The sequence below is a fragment of the Arvicanthis niloticus genome, chromosome 11 (genome assembly GCF_011762505.2).
Source record: "Arvicanthis niloticus isolate mArvNil1 chromosome 11, mArvNil1.pat.X, whole genome shotgun sequence".
NCBI classification, from domain to species: domain Eukaryota; kingdom Metazoa; phylum Chordata; class Mammalia; order Rodentia; family Muridae; genus Arvicanthis; species Arvicanthis niloticus.
The window spans coordinates 42407594-42425735 of NC_047668.1; the positions used below are offsets into that span (position 1 = coordinate 42407594).

The 18142-nt window shown below is 45.1% G+C and overlaps 1 protein-coding gene across 9 annotated transcripts in view; it reads left to right on the top strand.

Moving 5' to 3' along the window:
- Atp6v1c2 (ATPase H+ transporting V1 subunit C2) overlaps window positions 1-18142 on the top strand; it is a 59155-nt gene that overhangs the window by 16539 nt on the left and 24474 nt on the right. For 5 of the 9 annotated variants that reach the window (XM_076942081.1, XM_076942085.1, XM_076942083.1 and 2 more), the window contains exons 1-3: window positions 4845-4986; window positions 6129-6301; window positions 7986-8053. In XM_076942081.1, the coding sequence (XP_076798196.1) occupies window positions 6173-6301; window positions 7986-8053 (197 nt within the window). In that variant the 5' untranslated portion in view covers window positions 4845-4986; window positions 6129-6172. Of the gene's footprint in view, window positions 1-4844; window positions 4987-6128; window positions 6302-7985; window positions 8054-10690; window positions 10811-18142 lie in introns of those variants that run through there. The other 4 variants (XM_034514026.2, XM_076942082.1, XM_076942086.1 and 1 more) reach the window with 3 other exon arrangements.

Genomic DNA, 18142 nt, shown 5'->3' on the forward strand with positions numbered 1-18142 from the left:
CCTTGTCCTTCTGGTTCCCAAACCTGAAGGGACTGTTCGATCTTGCATAGACTTTAGCTCGCTCAGTGCATGATCCTTGCCAACGTTTCAGGAATGTCTCAACAAAGCCAAATTCATAGCAGGCTGGAGACGATCAAGGTGGGTGATTCTGGCTAACACATTGAAATGCCCTGGGAATAAGTAGGAAGACATGTTTTTCACAAGCCCTATCTGAGCTCTTCACTGCTTGCATCCTGGGTCATGTTGTAAGAGCACTGACCATGAACTCTTGGTGCTTTAGTAATAGATTTCAGATACTCTAGAGATGTGTGGGCAAGGGGAAAGGAAGAGGGTCATTGCAGGCATAGAGGAAAAGTGCTTTGCTTGTAGAGCAAAAAGGCTGCTGGGGGCCTGGGACTCGAAGAGCAAGCTCTTCATGTAACAAGGAGGCAAGACCCACAGCTGGCTTCTTATTTCTCTGTTAAAGTGATAGGGAAACTAATAGATACAGACATGTTTGCCCTTGAGAACCACAAGTCAAAGCCTCTTGAGCAAGACTCAAACCCACCTCATCTCATTGTAAGTTCTCTGACAGGTTAAAGATCCCGCCCCCCATACAAGTCTCTGTCTATGCTAGGTGCTGATGGCACTGATTATCCTTCACCAATATGATACATAGGATACCTTTGAAGCTTTAAGAAGCAGTCATCGAGGAACTGCTCGTCTTGCAAACCTGAGGACCTGAGCTTAATTCCCAGAACATACATTTAAAAATAAAGAAGCCTGTTGTGGTGGCACACTTTTGTAATCTCAGCCCTGGGCAGATGGAAACGGAAGGATCCTGAGGGTTCCCCAGCCAGGTAGCCTAGCAGAATCAGTGATGAGTCTGTCTCAAAAACCAAAAGGATGGCACCTCAGGACGACATCAGAAGCTGATCTTGCCTCTATGAGTGAGAGGACATCACTTCTACACACACACACACACACACACACACACACACACACACACGAGGGGGGCAATTAATAGCAGGATTTGAAGTTTAAGTACAGCATACAAACTTAGTCATACAAAACCATCTGCATTTGTATATATGAGCATGTATTAAAACTAACAGAATTTACATGTTAACAGTGGTGATTCTCAGACCACAGAATTATAGAGTATTTTTAGCTTCTTTATATTTTCTCTGTTTTTTTAAAAAGTATTTTTGTTTCAGTATTTGGAGACAGGGTCATGTTACATAGCCCAGGCTGACCTAGAATTTGCTATCCTGTTGCCTGAACCTTGGGAAGTAATGATATTACAGACAGGCACCACTTTGCCCAATTCCCAGATTCTTTGTAGTAAGCCCTGAAGTGTCTTTGTAAACAGAAAACAGAAGAAAGGTTACATGGAAAAAGTCAAGCTGCCCTTGCAAATCAGCAGTTGACTCCACTATAAATGTAAATGTTGAACAAGAAATTGATAATAGGGGCTGGAGAAATGGACCTGTGGTGAAAAACACTGGCCACTCTTCCAGAAACTCAGGTTCAATCCCCACTATCATATGGGTTAACTATCATCTATAATATCCAAGATGCGGCATGCAAGAGGTGCAGACATGTGTGCAAGTAAAGCATTCATACATATACAACAAAAACAAATAAATATTTAAAAAAGAAATTGTCAATAAAAGACTAGAAAAAGTTCAGTTTTTCAGGAGAAAGATTTGGAAGAAAACACAACTCAGTAGTTCTTTATTGGTTTCTCCTTCAGATTTCCTAGAGTTATTTGACTTTGAAATCATATTGATACATGTACATGTGTGTGTGTGTGTGTGCATATGTGTGTGTGCACATCTAAGATAGGGCTTCACTGTGAAGTCCAGGCTCACCAGGAACTCAAAATCCTCTTTTCTCAGCATCCCAGACGCAGGTGTGCATGTGTACCATGACCAGTTTGAGTTACTTACTGGTTTGTTTATTTATTTTGATGTGCTGCTAATTAAAACCAGGGCCTCAGACATACCATGGAAGTGTTCTGCACTGCACAACACTCCAGCCATGTCTTGACTCTTAAATCACAGCAAACTCAAGGAAATCAGACTTATAGGAAGAATGGTATTATAAAGCCAAAGACACTCTTAACACTCCACCACAGTCTTGAGGAAGCTAGATCAGTGGCTTTTAGCAATAGAGGGTAGAAAAATGTTGACTGTAAGGGATACATGGGTTCAAGCATTGTCGCAGTCCCGTAGGCTTGCTGGCAAGTGTGAAGACACTCCTCAGCCCGCCTGAGGTCTATTGCAGTTCTCTGTTAACAGAGCAATTCATCTAACTCCCTGAGCTTCCTCCCTTTTGTCAGTGTGATTTGGTCCCAGGTCTATCGGATTGGTTTCCCTGGCCTGGAAAAACATGGAATGGTTTGAAGTCTAAGATCGAGACCACCCCAACAAATGTTTACCAAGCCACTCCTTTTCTGGAATAGGCACTCAGACTCCTTGTGCACAGTGTTTCCTCATCCTTCAGTTTCAGGTGTCCTCCCTCAGGACATGTTGCAAGGACTGACTAATGCACAATAGTGTCTCAACACCGCGATGTGCAGTGCAGGTGCTAGGAGCTCCAGAGCTACAAAGCATGGTGGTGGGATCACCTTGACCTGAAACCACAAGTGTCCTGGATCTGGACTTCCCACCCACCACGTGTCACAGCAAATCTCACACACATCAAGTTCTTTCCCCAGGCAGGGATGGGAAAAGATTCACATGAATGTGTTAATATGGCTAGTGTGATAGAACAGCAACAGATGCCTTCTTCAGCAGCCCCTTTAGCATCATCTCTTCCAGAAGACCTGCTTTTAGGGCTAGAAAATGAAATTCACAGGGTTGTGTGTCTGTGTTTATTTTTGCCTTGTTTTTGAATGTATGTATGTATGTATGTATGTATGTATGAATGTATGAATGAATGAATCAGACAGGGTCTTGCTATATATACCTGGCTGGTCTGCAACTTAATATGTAGTTTAGTTTGGCCTCAAACTCACAGAGGTCTGCTTGCCTCAGTCTCCCAGTGCTGGAATTAAAGCTGTGTGCCACCATATCTGATTCTTGTCTTGTTTTTACATTCATGAGTTAATTCCTGGGGTCTCCCCCTTTTAGTTTCAAGTCCTCTCTCTCCCTCTCTCTCTCTCTCTCTCTCTCTCTCTCTCTCTCTCTCTCTTAGTTTTTTTATTTTTTTTTATTTTAATTTTTTTTTAATTAATTTTTTTTTTTTTTTTTTTGGTTTTTCAAGACAGGGTTTCTCTGTGTAGCCCTGGCTGTCCTGGAACTCACTCTGTAAACCTGGCTTTGAACTCAGAAATCCTCCTGCCTCTGTCTTCCAAGTGCTGGAATTAAAGGTCAGCAGTTTCAAGTTTTTGTAGATCTATCGATCTGTCTGTCTGTCGTGTGAATGAGTGTGTGTGTGTGTGTGTGTGTGTGTGTGTTATGTGCAGTCCCCCAAGGCACCTCTGTAGAAATCAAAGGATAACTGTCAGTCTTCTCTTTCCACTGTGTGGGCTCCTGGGATCAAACTCAGATTGTCAGGTTTGGTAACAAGCACTTTTATCTGCTGGGCCATCTCTTGACTTCGATTTTTTTTTCTTTTCTCCTCCTCCTCCTCCTCTTCTTCTTCCTCCTCCTCCTCCTCCTCCTCCTCCTCCTCCTCTTCTTCTTCTTCTTCTTCCTCCTTCTCTTTCTTCTTCTTCTGTTTTTTTTTTTGGGGGGGGTGGGGGGGTGGTTTTTAAGACAGGGTTTCTCTGTGTAGCCCTGGCTGTCCTGGAACTCACTTTGTAGACCAGGCTGGCCTTGAACTCAGAAATCCGCCTGTCTCTGCCTCCCAAGTGCTGGGACTAAAGGCAAGCGCCACCACTGCCCAGCGACTTTGATTTCTGATTATAGATAAAATAGGTATTTAAGACCTGGTCTTAGTAGAATCTATATTTATCTGTCAGTCTGTCTGTCTATCTACCTATTTACCTATCTATCATCTATCTGCCTACCTACCTGACTGTTCATCCATCCACCTACCTATCGTCTATCTGCCTGACTACCTATCTACCTACCTTCCTACCTATCATCTATCTATCTATCTGCCTGCCTGCCTGCCTACCTACCTACCTACCTACCAGTTCATCTAACCACCCATCTTCCTGTCTGTCTAATTTTGCTGGGAACCAAAATGAACGTTGGGCTGGGTTAGTAAGAGCTCATTAGTCACACTGAACTCCTATGCAACTTTTTTTTCCATATTATTTTTTTCTGTCCTAGGGCTGGAACTCAGGGCCTTGCACTTGCTAGGCACGCAGTCCACCTCAGTTATGTCCCTCAGCATGACTTGGGCAGCTTTAAATCCCCTCTGTGTAGGTGAGGAGAGATGGGTGTTTCCTGGGCAACCAGGGGCAAGCTGGCGCCCACGCAGACTGTAGAGGAGCCTCTCCTCCCTGCAGGTGTGTGTGTTTGTGTGTTGGAAAACATCTGTGAACCTGTTGCGCTGCTTTCCGTGGGTCAGCCCGGTCTCTCGTGCATGGACTTCGATACACCCTGGAGCAGGTGATTCCCTGGAGGCAGGGCTGGGCTGCGGTGGAGAGGGAATGGAAGTCAAAGGGTGCAGCTGGAGGATCCTCCTTTTGGGAATTCCTTTTGGGAATCCTTTTGGCTAAACCCACGCGCAGAAGGGACCTGGAACCCCCTGCGTCGACCAGTGTCCCCTCTGTACCCTCCCTGCATACTGTCTTTCCGGAGCTTGAGTCTTGGGTCCCCAGCAGCGCCACACCGACACGGACACCAAGGGAGGCGGGCAGCCCGTATGCAAATATCAGAGGGGCCCAGCGATGCCCCTCCCGCTGGGATAAAAGGCGGGGCGGGGCGGGGCGCGCACCGGACCTTAGAAGCCGCTGCCTCCCGGGAGCCGGCTCTGCGCTCCCGCAGAGCCTCCTGCCCCGTGTCCCCACGTATCGTCTACAGCTCAGACAGTCTCCCGCTGCTCCTGGTAAGGACTCGAAGCCCAGCTGCTACAAGAGTCAGGCAGGGGTGGGGAGCTAGCTGTCGAGGCCGCAACGAGCGAGGGGCGACAAGCGCTCCCTCGTTTGAATCCGTACTTCCCTGGGTCCTCGTGGTCCAGGTGTGCACTTTCTGAATGGGAACATGGGAAACCGGCGCCCACACCACACTCTCCCTGGCTTGGCAGGTGGCATCTCCCCAGGAGGAGAGTCCTGCGCACTGGCCAGTTTGCCCCAGGCGATATTCACTCTGGTCGGAAAGAACAACTTTTGGTTTGTGCAAGGTTAGCAGGGACCGGCAGGGTCTCAAGTCCGTATGAGATGGTGAGATGGGAAGAGAGAAGAAAAGGACTCAGTGGGGGTACCCGTTATCCCGCGGCGATTCTCCAGTTTTCTGTAGATGTCCCAGGATGGGATGCACTAGGGAGGTGACAGGCGCAGAGAACCTGCTGAGGGGGAAGGTGTGGGTGTGCACACATTTAAATGAGCAGAACAAATGGAGGCCCCTAAACCCCTATGGAAACGTAGAAACTGCTGGTTCTGCCGGCCCAGCCAGCTACTTGGTCCTACTGAGACCTATCTCCCTCAGCAGAAGACTCTAGTAGCCCTCTGAAAAGCTTCTTTGAAGTTTCTTTCTAAAGCTAATTCCAGTCTTCAGATTGGCCAGCTTGACCTGGTGTTATACTGTAAAAAATCCCTTGTCTCCCACCTTCATCCACCCTTCCTGGATTCCATAAAATACAACAAACCAAAACGAAAAAAATATCCTCCCAAAAGCCTTCCATGCTTAGCTTACTGTCTGCCCATCTTCAAGCTGGTGTACACTGGAGCTGGGGAGTGCAAGGAAATAGTGTGGGCCAATCAGAGCCACCTAGGGAGGAGAGGTGAGAGGTTTCCCTATGACCTGGGGCTTCCCTATGACCTGGGGCTTCCCTGGGGCAGGGGTACAGACATATTGCTTGGTGGCAAATGGGTGTCCTTAAAGCTGCTGAAACTGAACTAGAAGGTTAAGGCAGCTAGGTGTGACAAATGGAAAGAGTGACAGGGCCCAGAGAGGATTAATTCTGAGGTAAGGAAAGGTGAAGTAGACACCAGACACATCTCTGCTTCTGTTTCTGTTTGTGTGCATTAGTCTTGGTACCTGTCCGCAACTAGATAACCAGAAGAGTTACAAACATGTCTGAGTTTTGGCTTATTTCGGCCCCTGGAGATAAGGAAAATTTACAAGCTCTGGAGAGGATGAACAGCGTAACTTCAAAGTCTAACCTGTCCCACAACACCAAGTTTGCCATCCCAGACTTCAAGGTAAGACCTCCCAAGAGGAGGGAGGAAGTTATAGATTGGAGGAGGGCAGGGATTTCTGAGCAGGAGGTGGCTTCTCAGAAGCCAGGGATAAGGACTTAATGACAAATGTAGAACAGTGACAATAAATAAGCCTGAGCTAGAGGATGGACAGAGGTGTCAGTGAGACTTTATGCCATAGCCACAAGTTAACTGTGGCCCTTCTGGACCGGAAGCCATAGATAAGCATGGTGGGAAGTGGAAGGGCACTGTGCACGCACACCCTGATCCTTCCGAGTGGTCCTCAGAGTCTACTGCGTTTAAACAGACCCACAGCATAGCTGAATGTGTACTTTAGGAACTTCGCTGCTTTTCTTGACCTAGAGGTAGTACAGGAAGTCTGGGGTCTTTCTGATTCTGTTGTGGGGGCCAGATACAGTGGGAGTTTCAAGATCTGAGAGGGCTCTTGTAGACAGGGAAGATAAGATGAAATAAATGTTAAAGATGAGGAAATAGGAACCCTTTTTAAGAAATTACTTTATTATTTTGTTTGTATCCATTTTTTGTTTGCATGTGTGTATGTTTGTGTACCATGTGTGTGCCTGGTGCCTATGAGCATCAGAGACCTTGGAACTAGAGTTACAGACAGTTGTGAACTCCTATGTGGGTGCTGGTTCTCTGGAAGAGTAGCCTGTGCTCTTAACTACTGAACCATCTCTCCATCCCCAGGAACAATCTTTTTCAAAAAGATTAGGCCAGGCTAGGCCTGGTGGCTCACATCCACAAACCCTGCACTCTAGAGGTGGACAAGAGGGTTGATATAAATTCTAGGCCAAAAGGAGTTCCAGGGCTAAATTGTGATACCCTATCTCAGAGAGAGGATTCGGGGAGAAGGAGGGAGGAAGCTTGGGCTACAGTCAGTTGAGGATCTGAGTTCAAGCCTCGGCACCCAGGTAGAAAAGCTGGGTGTGGCTTACTTGTAGCCCTGCTCTGAAAAGCATCTCTCTGAAAAGACCCTTCAAAGGATCTCTGGACACTTCATTAAGTTTTATACTAAGAAACAGACCTTGAATAATCCAAAAAGGACCTCTATAGACTGGACTGAGGTCAGGCCACCAACATGATAGTCCTTCCTTTGAGAGAAATATGTCAGCTTATTCTGTTGTCATTCTGTTCCATAGGTTTATGTAGTAATGTGCTCTATGTACTGTAAGAAACCAAGTTTGGATCCCTAACAGCAGGTTCACTGCATGCACCTTTAATCCCAGCGTGGGGCAGACAGAGCCAGAGATCCATGGAAAGCTGTAGACCAGCTGAACTGCTGAGCTCCGTATTTCAGTGGGAAACTCTGTACCAAAAAAAAAAAAAAAAAAAAAAAAAAAAAAAACCAAAAAAAACCCAAAAAAACAAAAAACAAAAAAACCAAAAACAAGACAGAAAGTAGACACTGTATGTTGACCTCTGACCTCCACATGTATAAGTATCTGCACATACATGCATACACACATGCAGATGATAATAATAATAAAAATATGTAGTTCTTAGTCTGTATGTTTCCACAAAATGTTTTTCCACTTTTTAGTCTGGTTGTTGGCTAAAACCAGCCAACTCAATGTGAAGTGAGTTTCTTGAGCGGTTGTTACAAGAACACCTAACACTCGGTAGCCAGAAAGCATATGAGCTTAACTCCTTTATGGTTTTTTTCTAGGTGGGGACTTTGGATTCCCTTGTTGGTCTCTCTGATGAGTTGGGGAAACTCGATACCTTTGCTGAAAGGTAAAATATTTCTTATTTACTACATACAAGTAAGAATTTGACATTGTTGTCAGAGGACACAGTGTTCTTGCTTTGGCCAAACCAAAGCATGACTTGTCTAAACCTAGCCTCAGAAGCCAGAAGAAAGAACCCATGGGGTCACTTGGGCATGTTGTGTCAATAGTACTGGGTCTCTGGATCCCTTGTTGCTTTTAGTTTTGGAGACAACTTCCTTCTCTCTCTCTCTCTCTCTCTCTCTCTCTCTCTCTCTCTCTCTCTCTCTCTCTTTCTCTCTCTCTTTCTCTCTCTCCTTCCTTTCCTTCCTCCCTCCTTCTTTTCCTTTCTTCCTTTTCTCCTTCTCTCCCTCCCTCCCTTCCTTCCTCTCTCTTCTTTCCTCCTTTTGTTCTGAGTCTCTGTAAGTTGCCTAGACTGACCTTCAACTGTGTAGCAGCCCTGGCTGCCTTTAAACTTCTTCAGCATGCTAAGTGCTAGCCAAGGCAACATGTCTGCCTACAGTTTGTTTTTAGTAATGTGTTCACATAAGAAAAAAAAAAATCCAAAACAAGACTATAGAGTGAAATTAAGTTTTCTTTGGATCTGTTTGCCTCCTCTGTGTTCCCTCACCTCCTCATTATCTCTCTCTTGAAGCTTTGTTGTCATAACTTACTAGGTGAGGTTTCCAGAGATAGCCTCTGAAAGTACAAGCCAATATGTATATACTCTTTCTGGGTGCAGTGACACAGGCCTGAAGCCCAGCACTCAGGAGTCTGAGGCCAGAAGATTACTTGAGTCCATGAGTTCAAAACCAGCTAGGTCAACATAGCAAGATTTCTTTTTTCTTCCTTCCTTCCTTCCTTCCTTCCTTCCTTCCTTCCTTCCTTCCTTTCTTCCTTCCTTCCTTCCTTCCTTCTCGTTTTGGCTTTTTGTTGTTTGTTTGTTTTACTTTGTTTAAGATAGGGTTTCTCTCTGTAGCCTTAACTATCCTGGAACTCATTTGTAGAATCCTGGGATTGAAGGCCTGTGCAACCACTGGTCCAGCCTTCTTTTCTTGTTTTGTTTGTGTGTTTGTATGTTGGGACAAGGTTTCTCTGTACAACAACCCTGGCTGTCCTGGAACTCTCTTTGTAGACCAAGCTGGACTTGAACTCACAGAGATCTGCCTGCCTCTGCCTGTCTCCCTCCCTAGTGATGGGATTAAAGGCATGCACCACTATACTCAGCCCAAAATAGCAAGATTTCAATATCAAAATATGCTGGATGTGATGGCACTTGCCTAAAATCTCAACCTGTGGGAGGCAGAAGCAAGAAGGTCCATAACTCAAGGTCATTCCCTTTGTATAGCAAGGTCAGCCTGGGATGCCTGAGACCATCTCAAGAGACTGTACAAATAAAACTGTATAGCCTGAGAATAATTTTATGTAAATGATAGCATATACTGCTTTTTCTTTCCTTTTGCTTAATAATATACCTCAATGAGAGTTTCATGTTAGCTCACGGCTGGCTGCCTGTTTGTTTGTTTGTTTGTTTGTTTCTGGATGTGTTACTTTGAGCATCTGTACTCTGGCTTGCTTGTCTCTTTATTGCTGGACGCTTACTTCTTCTAGTCTTTGGCCCTTTGCCAATAGTGCCCTGATGCCTGTCTTCTTGGTGTATGTGTAAAGGGATGAAAATAGAGACACAGGTTCAGAGTCCATGCACATACAATTGTAGGTGCACCCCTGGTACCTCTGGGAGAGCTGTGGATCCCATTTATACTCTACCAAACTGCCAGGCAGTGGTGGCACACACCTTTAATCCAGTGCTGTCAGGAGGATCTCTGAGTTCCCAGCCTGGTCTACAAAGTAAGTTCCAGGATACAGGATAACCAGGGCTACACAGAGAAATCCTGTCTCAAAAAAACAACAACAACAACAACAAAAAAACCCAAAACCAAACCAAACCAAACCAAAACAAAACAAAAAAAACCAAGAAAATTGGGTTTTCTGATCCTTGATCAGTCTTTTTGCTCTATGTGAGAGGTTGGCTTCATATAGGTGGAGGCAGTCCTCATCACTGGAGTTTGCAAAGCCATAGACGACTCGAACCATGAGGACTGAGAAAACTGTGGCCACTGCTCTGCCACTATGGCTGAGTGGATGGGACAGACATACTGCCAGTCTTGAACCTGTGAAAGCACATCAGTCACCCAGGAAAAAGGTGCACAGTCCCCTTGTGTCACCTTCCTTTAGAGGCTGCTCTGCACCACACCAAGGCCTGTCCAGCTTCAGATAACTCATGTTTAGCTGAACCTGAGAGCAGCCCCTGCTGTAGACTGCCTGGAGCTTTCAGTTCTGTCTCTGTGCAGGCTGCAGTGTGTACTGCCATGTACAGCTGGCTTAGGAGGCGTGGGCTGTTCCCTGATGGCCTGCAGAAAGGGCAGCTGGTCAGCAGTTCCTCTTTTTTCTAGACCATGAGATCGTTAGCTGCCCCTCAGAGCACACCTTAGTGCCTCCTTCCCTCCCTCCCTCCCTCCCTCTCTCCCTCCCTCCCTCCCAGAGGCCCAGATAGTGCTACAGCTCTGCTGTAGGTTGATTCTGGCTCTCCAGTTACTTTTTTTGTTTGCATGCTATTTCCCACTAATAGGCATTCATATTTGTCCTCTGCCTTTTGGTTATGCAAGTCTCCCCTGGTGGTAATGCAGCATGTGCTTAAGAAACACACACGTGTGAGCAGCATGAGGGCTGTCACTGGGAAACACGGACGCCATAAAACTATCTTTAAAAGCAGACACTAGCTGTGGTAAGAATGAAAGTTTATATGCACCAAGTATTGTTTTCAGTTTCTCTCTCTCTCTCTCTCTCTCTCTCTCTCTCTCTCTCTCTCTCTCTCTCTCTGTGTGTGTGTGTGTGTGTGTGTGTGTGTGTGTGTTCCCAGGACAATTGTGTGCTGTGAGCACCTCCAAATACAGTCTCAGTCAAGGCTGTATTTAGGAGTCTTGCCTTACGGTCTGTACTAGAGCTCAGGGCAGAAAGAAGGAACTCATAAACCCTTCAGTCTTTTGGAGTGGCCTTCTTAATTCTTTGAATGGTACTCAACTGTTACTAGATAAATAAATACTCGAGGGGCCTGTGAGTCCTGCAGCAGGAACCTGTCAGCGCTGCCTCTGCCCTGGGGAACAGAGAAGGGACAGTTTTCAAGGTGTATTGTTTCCATATCCTTTTATTATTTATTTACTTGGGCACAAGAGTGTTTTTCCATGTAGCTGCAAGGCTTGCACTTGTGAGAGCATTCTGTTTTTAGAAAAGTTTATTCCTCCATGATGCCCATGTTAGTTTACTCTGTAAATCATTAGAAAAAAAATAATTTACGAAACCAAATGCTTTTATCTTGAAAAGGCCTCCCCTCCCCTTCTAAAGAGTCGAGTCCTTCACAGCCCCTCAGTCTGTTCTGTGGTGCTGGTTGATATATTGCATTTCACAGGCGTCTGGTCACTCAGCTGTGCCTCGTACGCTCCTCTGACGTGTTGTTGCCTGCCACTTGCCCTTGGGCACGTTACCTGTCATGGAATAACTGGTGGCTTTTCTTTTCCCTAGTGAGTCCGTGAAGCGGTCTCAGAGTTGATTGATAAAAGTTTCCATAGCTGAGGGTGGACCTCTGCACAGCAATGTCAGAGAGTTCTCATGAGGACACTGTGACCAGTGTGGATACATCATTCCTGAAGAGGTCTCTAGGCTTCCCTTCTCTGGTTGTATGACCTATGGCTTCTAAAATTTTTAAATGTTTGCATATAATCTTGTTCCCTTCATGTTTTATTTGGGTGGTTTTATTGGCTGCTTTTATTTTTTTTCCAAGAAAGCATACTGAATTGCTTGTTTAGTTTAAATTTTTATTACATTTTTTGTTTGTTTGTTGTGTGTGCACAAATATAGATCAAAGGACAATTTATGGGAGCCATTTTCTTTCTTTTCACCATGGTGGGCCCCAGGGATGGAACTTAGTTGGTCTGGCTTAACCACTGAGCCATCACACCAGACTTTGTTTATTTTGGTCTTTTTTGAAATGCCAAAAGCAATGAAATTTGCCTCTGTATATTATCTGCTTTCAATTGTAGTGTGCTGTGGTTTTTTTCTCCCTTTGTTTTTCCAAGATGGGGTTTCTCTGTGTAGCCCTGGCTGTCCTGGGACTCCCTCTGTAGACCAGGCTGGCCTGCCTCTGCCTCCCAAGTGCCAGGATTAATAGTGTGTGCCACCATGCTTGGCAATGCTGTCTTACTTTTAATTTAGGTATTTTGCAGTTTTAATTCCTTATATTTTTGGAAGGTTGATTTTTAAAAATTGTTATTTCTGCTTTTATTCATTTTAAATTCTATTGGTGTGTTGTTAAAGAGTGAATCGGGAGCCATATCATCTACCTTTGAGATTCTGAAATCTTCTTCATGACCTGACCCGCTGCTGACTCTTTTTTTTTTAAAGATTTTATCTCTCTCTCTCTCTCTGTCTCTCTCTGTCTCTCTCTGTCTCTCTCTCTCTCTCTCTCTCTCTCTCTCTCTCTCTCTCTCTCTCTCTCTCTCTCTGTGTGTGTGTGTGTGTGTATGTGTACAATGCCTGTGAATGCCAGAAGAGAACATGAGATTCCTGGGAGCTGGAGTTAGAAGCAATTGTAAGCTGCCTGACAGGGGTTCTGGGAAACACACTTGAGTCTTCTGTGAGAAAAGTAAGCTTTTTAAACTGCGGAGCCATCTTCCAACCTCCATTTTTGCTTTATAAGACAGAGCCTCCCTTATAATATAGCCCAGACTAGCTTTAAACTCTCCTAGTCTTGCTCTCTCAGCCCTACCGAGTACTAGGATTATATAGGTTTATACCACTAAGCATGTCCTTCCTTCCATCCTTCCTTTTTTTCCTTCCTTCCTTTCTCTCATGGTGATAGGATACATGTTTCATTCTATTATAATTAACACATTGAATATGTTAACCATCTTTGTTCTTTTAGGCATTGCTTTCATCATTAAAGTAACTCTGTTTTCAATTACCCTAAAATTATACCCTCAGATTGCAATCATGGGTTCTTCTTAGGTTTGATTCTCAGTAGTGTGTGTGTGAATATTTAAGAATATTTACACACAGAATATTTAAGCTGTTTGCACATATTGTTAAACTGTTCTGTAGTGTGGCAAGAGGCCCTTTCCTCACCCCATCAGCTAAGTGCCCTTGAGAGACGCGAATTTACCTGGCAGAAGGAGGAGGCTATGTGATTGTTTTCCTGCATATTTCTTGGATTCCCAGCCAGACTAAACACTTTCAAGTGCCTATTAGCCACCTGTAGTTCCGCTCTCTTGCTTTACCTGTTCTCTGTGTTTGCTCATGCAGCCCCTGGGCACCTCCCCAGGGTGTCCTTCACCTTTTGTGTCCTGGAGCCCAGCATAAGGGAACAGGACCCTGTGTCAGGGCACAGTGGTTGTGCTGGTTGGTGTTCAAAATATAAATGTCTATGTAATGACCCTGTTCTTTCTCAATGCTCAGGGGGTGTGAAACTCATCTTAAAAGGCCTGGGACCTCAGAGCATTTCTTGATAGTCCTCTGAGAGCTGAGTTCAGATGTAGTAGCCTTCCTTACCTGTGTCTCCTCTGGGGGCAAGCAAACAATGGCTTAGGGTGCTTTGGCTCTCTGTTGTCTTTAGTTCTTGAGACAAAGTCTCATGTAGCCCAGGTTGGCATCGAACGTGTTATACAGCCAAGGATGACCTTAAACTCCTGAGCTTTCTTCCTCCATCTCCTGAGAGCCTACTCTGCTGGGCCATAGTATCCAAGTTCTAGAATGCAACAAAAACAAAACCAAAAACTGTTTTGCATGGCAAAGGAAATTTTGTTGAGTGGCTCTACAGTGTACGGGATGCGGGGGTGGGGGGGTGGGGGGGTGTCTGTGTGTCTGAAAAGACTATCTTTTGTTTTGTGGACTGGAATTGAACTTACAACTTCATGCTTGCTTACTTAGGCAAACACTGAGATCTGTTCACAGACTTTTTTTTTTTTTTTTTTTTTTTTTTTTTTTTTTTTTTGCCTCAAACAAGATCTCAGTTGTTCAGGCTTCCTGCCCTTTAACTCATTCTACTGTCCGGGAAGGCCTTGAGTTTTCCATCTTTTTACTCTGAGCCTCTTGAGTAGCCAAGATCACAGGCATGCCCCTCCAAAGCCAGCTGCCCTTAACTTCCAGTGTCTTTAGCAATTCCAGTGTCTGGAATTAAAGCAAGGCGTGTCTTCCTGGAGTGGAGAACCTCTAGACACCTCTAGAAGCTTCATTTGACCTTTGTTTTTACATTAAGAAACTCTTTGCTATAGCCTAATGTCATTGTCCTTTGGCAGTAGTGGAAGCAGAGTGACAAAGACTGGGGTGAGTGACACATCTCACCCTCTGTGGAAGCTTCTAGGCTCACTTCTTGGGCCAGGCACTTCTCCTGTATGGTATTTCCCATCTGGACACATTGGAAACAGTGGGACACAGGGTAACTTTTGAGCTTTTGGTTGTCCTGGAGATACATCAGCACCTGTACCAGAGGGAGACCTGTCTCTATGATAGACACATGGAGCTTAGGACAGGTTGTGTGACTTGGGGCCAGTTTTCCTGGCTCTCTGTCTCCATTTTCTCAGCTCTTAGGCTTTGTCTTGTTCGGCAAGGATTCAGGTGATGTTCTGCAGTGTCCCTTTGATGGACCAAAGAAGGCTCCCAAGGTGGAACTTGTTCTTTGTGCTTCAAGCCCAGAGAATGTTCAGGTCCTGTAACCTCTTTTCTCTTCTCCAGGCATCTGGGCAATTTCAGACCAACTCTATCCTGCTTTGCTAAAATCCTCCAAAAGGAGTCAGGGAAGAGAAGATTGATCTCTCTGTTGCTGTCTCTGTCTCTCTGTCTCTCTGTCTCTCTGTCTCTCTGTCTCTCTGTCTCTCTCTCTGTCTCTCTCTCTGTCTCTCTCTCTCTCTCTCTCTCTGTGTGTGTGTGTGTGTGTGTGTGTGTGTGTGTGTGTGTGTGTGTGTGAAGGTCAAAGCACAACCTCAGATGATGTTCCTTCCTCAGGGGACACATACATTTTTTTCTTTTGAGACAGAGCCTCTCATTGGGACCTGGGTCTGTCTCACCAAGTAGGTTAGGCTGGTTGGCCAGCAAGTCTGAGGAACCTGTCTGCCTCTGCCTCCCCAGCACTGATTATAAACATGCACTGTCACACTATTTTTTGTTAGCATGGGTTCTGTGGACCTCTGAGGCAAGCACTTGACCAACTATAACCCCAAAGCCTGGCTTTTGCAATTCAGATTTGCCCTCAGGAGCTTGGAACCTTGCATCTGCCAACCTGAGAGATGGAACAGGCTAACACTTCCAACCAGAAGACTAGAGGACTGGGCTGCAGCTTCTGGGGCAGGCGGGGTTCCAGATGATGGCTTGTCTGGCAGAGCTGCTCAGACACTGGGACTCTGCTGTAAAATATGTGCAGAGAGATCCCTTGGGGCTACTGTGTCTTAAGGCCACTTAGGAAGAATCTGCTCTGTGCTTGGGTCCTGGAAATTGTGACTCAGGTGACTGAGGAGTGAACCTCCTTCCCTTCCAGATTCATCCAGTGCCTGCAGCATCTGCCCTCCTACCTCCTGGCAGGGCCTGGGAGGGCCCCAGGATCCCAGCAGGAATTTTCTGGCTTGTGGTTACAGAAGCTAGGGATCTGAGATTTCTCCCACCTGCTGTTCATCTGTACCCCTGGGCAGAAAGATTTCTGAGTCTGAGGCCAGCAAGAGTTTCAGGACAGACAGGGTTACACAGAGAAACTCGGTCTCAAAAAACCAAACAAATAAACCAAGGTCTAGGGAGATGGCTCAGTGGTTAAGAGTACTTACTGCTCTTTCAGAGGTCCTGAGTTCAATTTCTAGTACCCACATAGGTAGCTCACAGCTACAACTCCCTGTAATTTCAACTTTAGGGGATCTGTTCCCCCTCCCCCTTCTAGATTCTGTGGGCACCTACACTTACAGGCATATATACCCACACAAACACTTGAGTAAAGATAAAATAAGCATTGAAAATAAAATTATAGACACATTGTTTTAAAATCTATTTTGTGTTTTGAAAACAGTCAACCTTTCAACCAGTTTGTATCTTTTTTAAAAAAAATGTTTGCAGCTTTGTGTGTGTGTGTGTGTGTGTGTGTGTGTGTGTGTTTGTGGGTGCATGTGTATGACTAGATTCCCCTGTCTATGTGTCTGTGCATGTGGAGGCTGCAGGTCTACCTCCCCCGTGCTGTCCATTATTTTGGTTTTCCTTTTGTTTACACAGGCTGGGAAGTGGTTCAAGCCTGTAATCACACTTGGGGGGAGGGTGGCAAGGAAACTTGAGGACCTTGGGCTTACTGGTCAACCAGTCTCACTGAATAGTTGAGCTCCAAGTTCAATGAGAAATACTGTCTTAAAAAACAAGATGCAGAGGGAATGAGGAAGATACCCAAGGTTGACCTCAGTCCTTTACACATATGGCCAGATGTTCACATGTACCTGCTCACAGACATGCACACACATGTGCATACATGTGCACATACACAGGCACACACATGTACACGCACAGCATGTGCACATACACACATGCACACACACATACACACATAAAAGAGAGAAGGGTTATATACAGTGAAATGTGTACATTTTCAGTAAACAGATTGGTGAGTTTTGACAAATATGTATATTCATGTGACCAAGTGAGATCATTACAAATTTTTGCAGTTGATGTTCACTAAAAATATGATCTGTACATCTTCCCATGTGGGCTAGCACTCATTACATTTTTTAAAAATTAATTACATTTTATAGTCTCTCTCTCTCTCTCTCTCTCTCTCTCTGCATGTGTGTGTGTGTGTGTGTGTGTGTGTGTGTGTGTACATGTGTGGAGGCCAGAGGAGAACTCGAAGGAGTTGTTTCTCTCCCTCTATCATGCGAGTCTCACAGGAATTGAGTCTTTATGCTTGGTGGCAGATGACTTTAGGCACTTAGCCATGCCTCCGACCTTTAATATTCATTTTGGTTGGATATTGTAGAGAAAGATCCAAAGCTTTGTCGCCAGAATCAGGTCTCCAAAACATGGAGGCTCATACAAATTAGTGAAAGAAGCAAGAGAGGAAAATAAAACAAGAGAGATTGGGATGGATTTGAACTTGTAATTCACAGAAGAAAGCAGCCTTCTATATTCAGCAGGTCTGAGGAGGGAGGTATATGCAGCCTCCCTGTTGATCACAAATATGCAAATCGGGATGACAATGAGGTGTAGATTTCCAGCTATCAGATGGGCAGAGACTAAAAGGATTCATAAGGCTGGTGTTGGCGAGGGTTTAGGGACACAAGCCGGCTTCTGCGTTGCTAGGGGGAATGGACACTTGCTGTATTTAGAGGTGATTTTGTCTTTACTTGCCATTATAAACGACCATTATTTTTTTTAATCCCAGTAGTTTCTGTCTTCTAGAACCCCATTTCACACGTGTGTGTGTACACACACACCTGTACAAGAGGGTAAAATATATGGATCATTGCAACATCGATTCAAAGGGGAAGCAACCTAGCGTTATGGAATGCCTGTGGCAGGGCAGGGTGATGGATTCTACACTGTAGATGAGGAAGCTGCTCGCTTCTGACATGAGACGGATATTTACACACATGATGTAAAGGGAGAAAAGGAAATTTGAAAATGGCACATGACCCTTACATACATTCCTTTTGCTAAGAAAAACGACGTTCTGGTTAGGTGACCGCAGTTTCTGATCACAGCAAGTTGCTTTTGTTCTGCGCAACAAGAGACTTCTAGCCATTAAACTTCATCCGAGCATGCTATTCTGAGATGTTTCGGAACACAAGTACGTGCTGAGAGACCACATTTGCTGCAGTGGGACTCTTCGAAGGGGCTCAGATGGAGAACAGTAGAAAATCACGGGCGGGTGAGGTGCTGTGACATGCTGGTTTTGTTTATTCACCCAACAGACATTGCTGAGCAACTAACTGCTGAGCGAGGGGATCTGGTAGCGGTCAGAGTCTTACCACCTTCATGTAAATAGGTAATTACTAGATAGGTTGCAGTGCCTACAGCAATAGGATCAACTTGTATGTGTTACTAT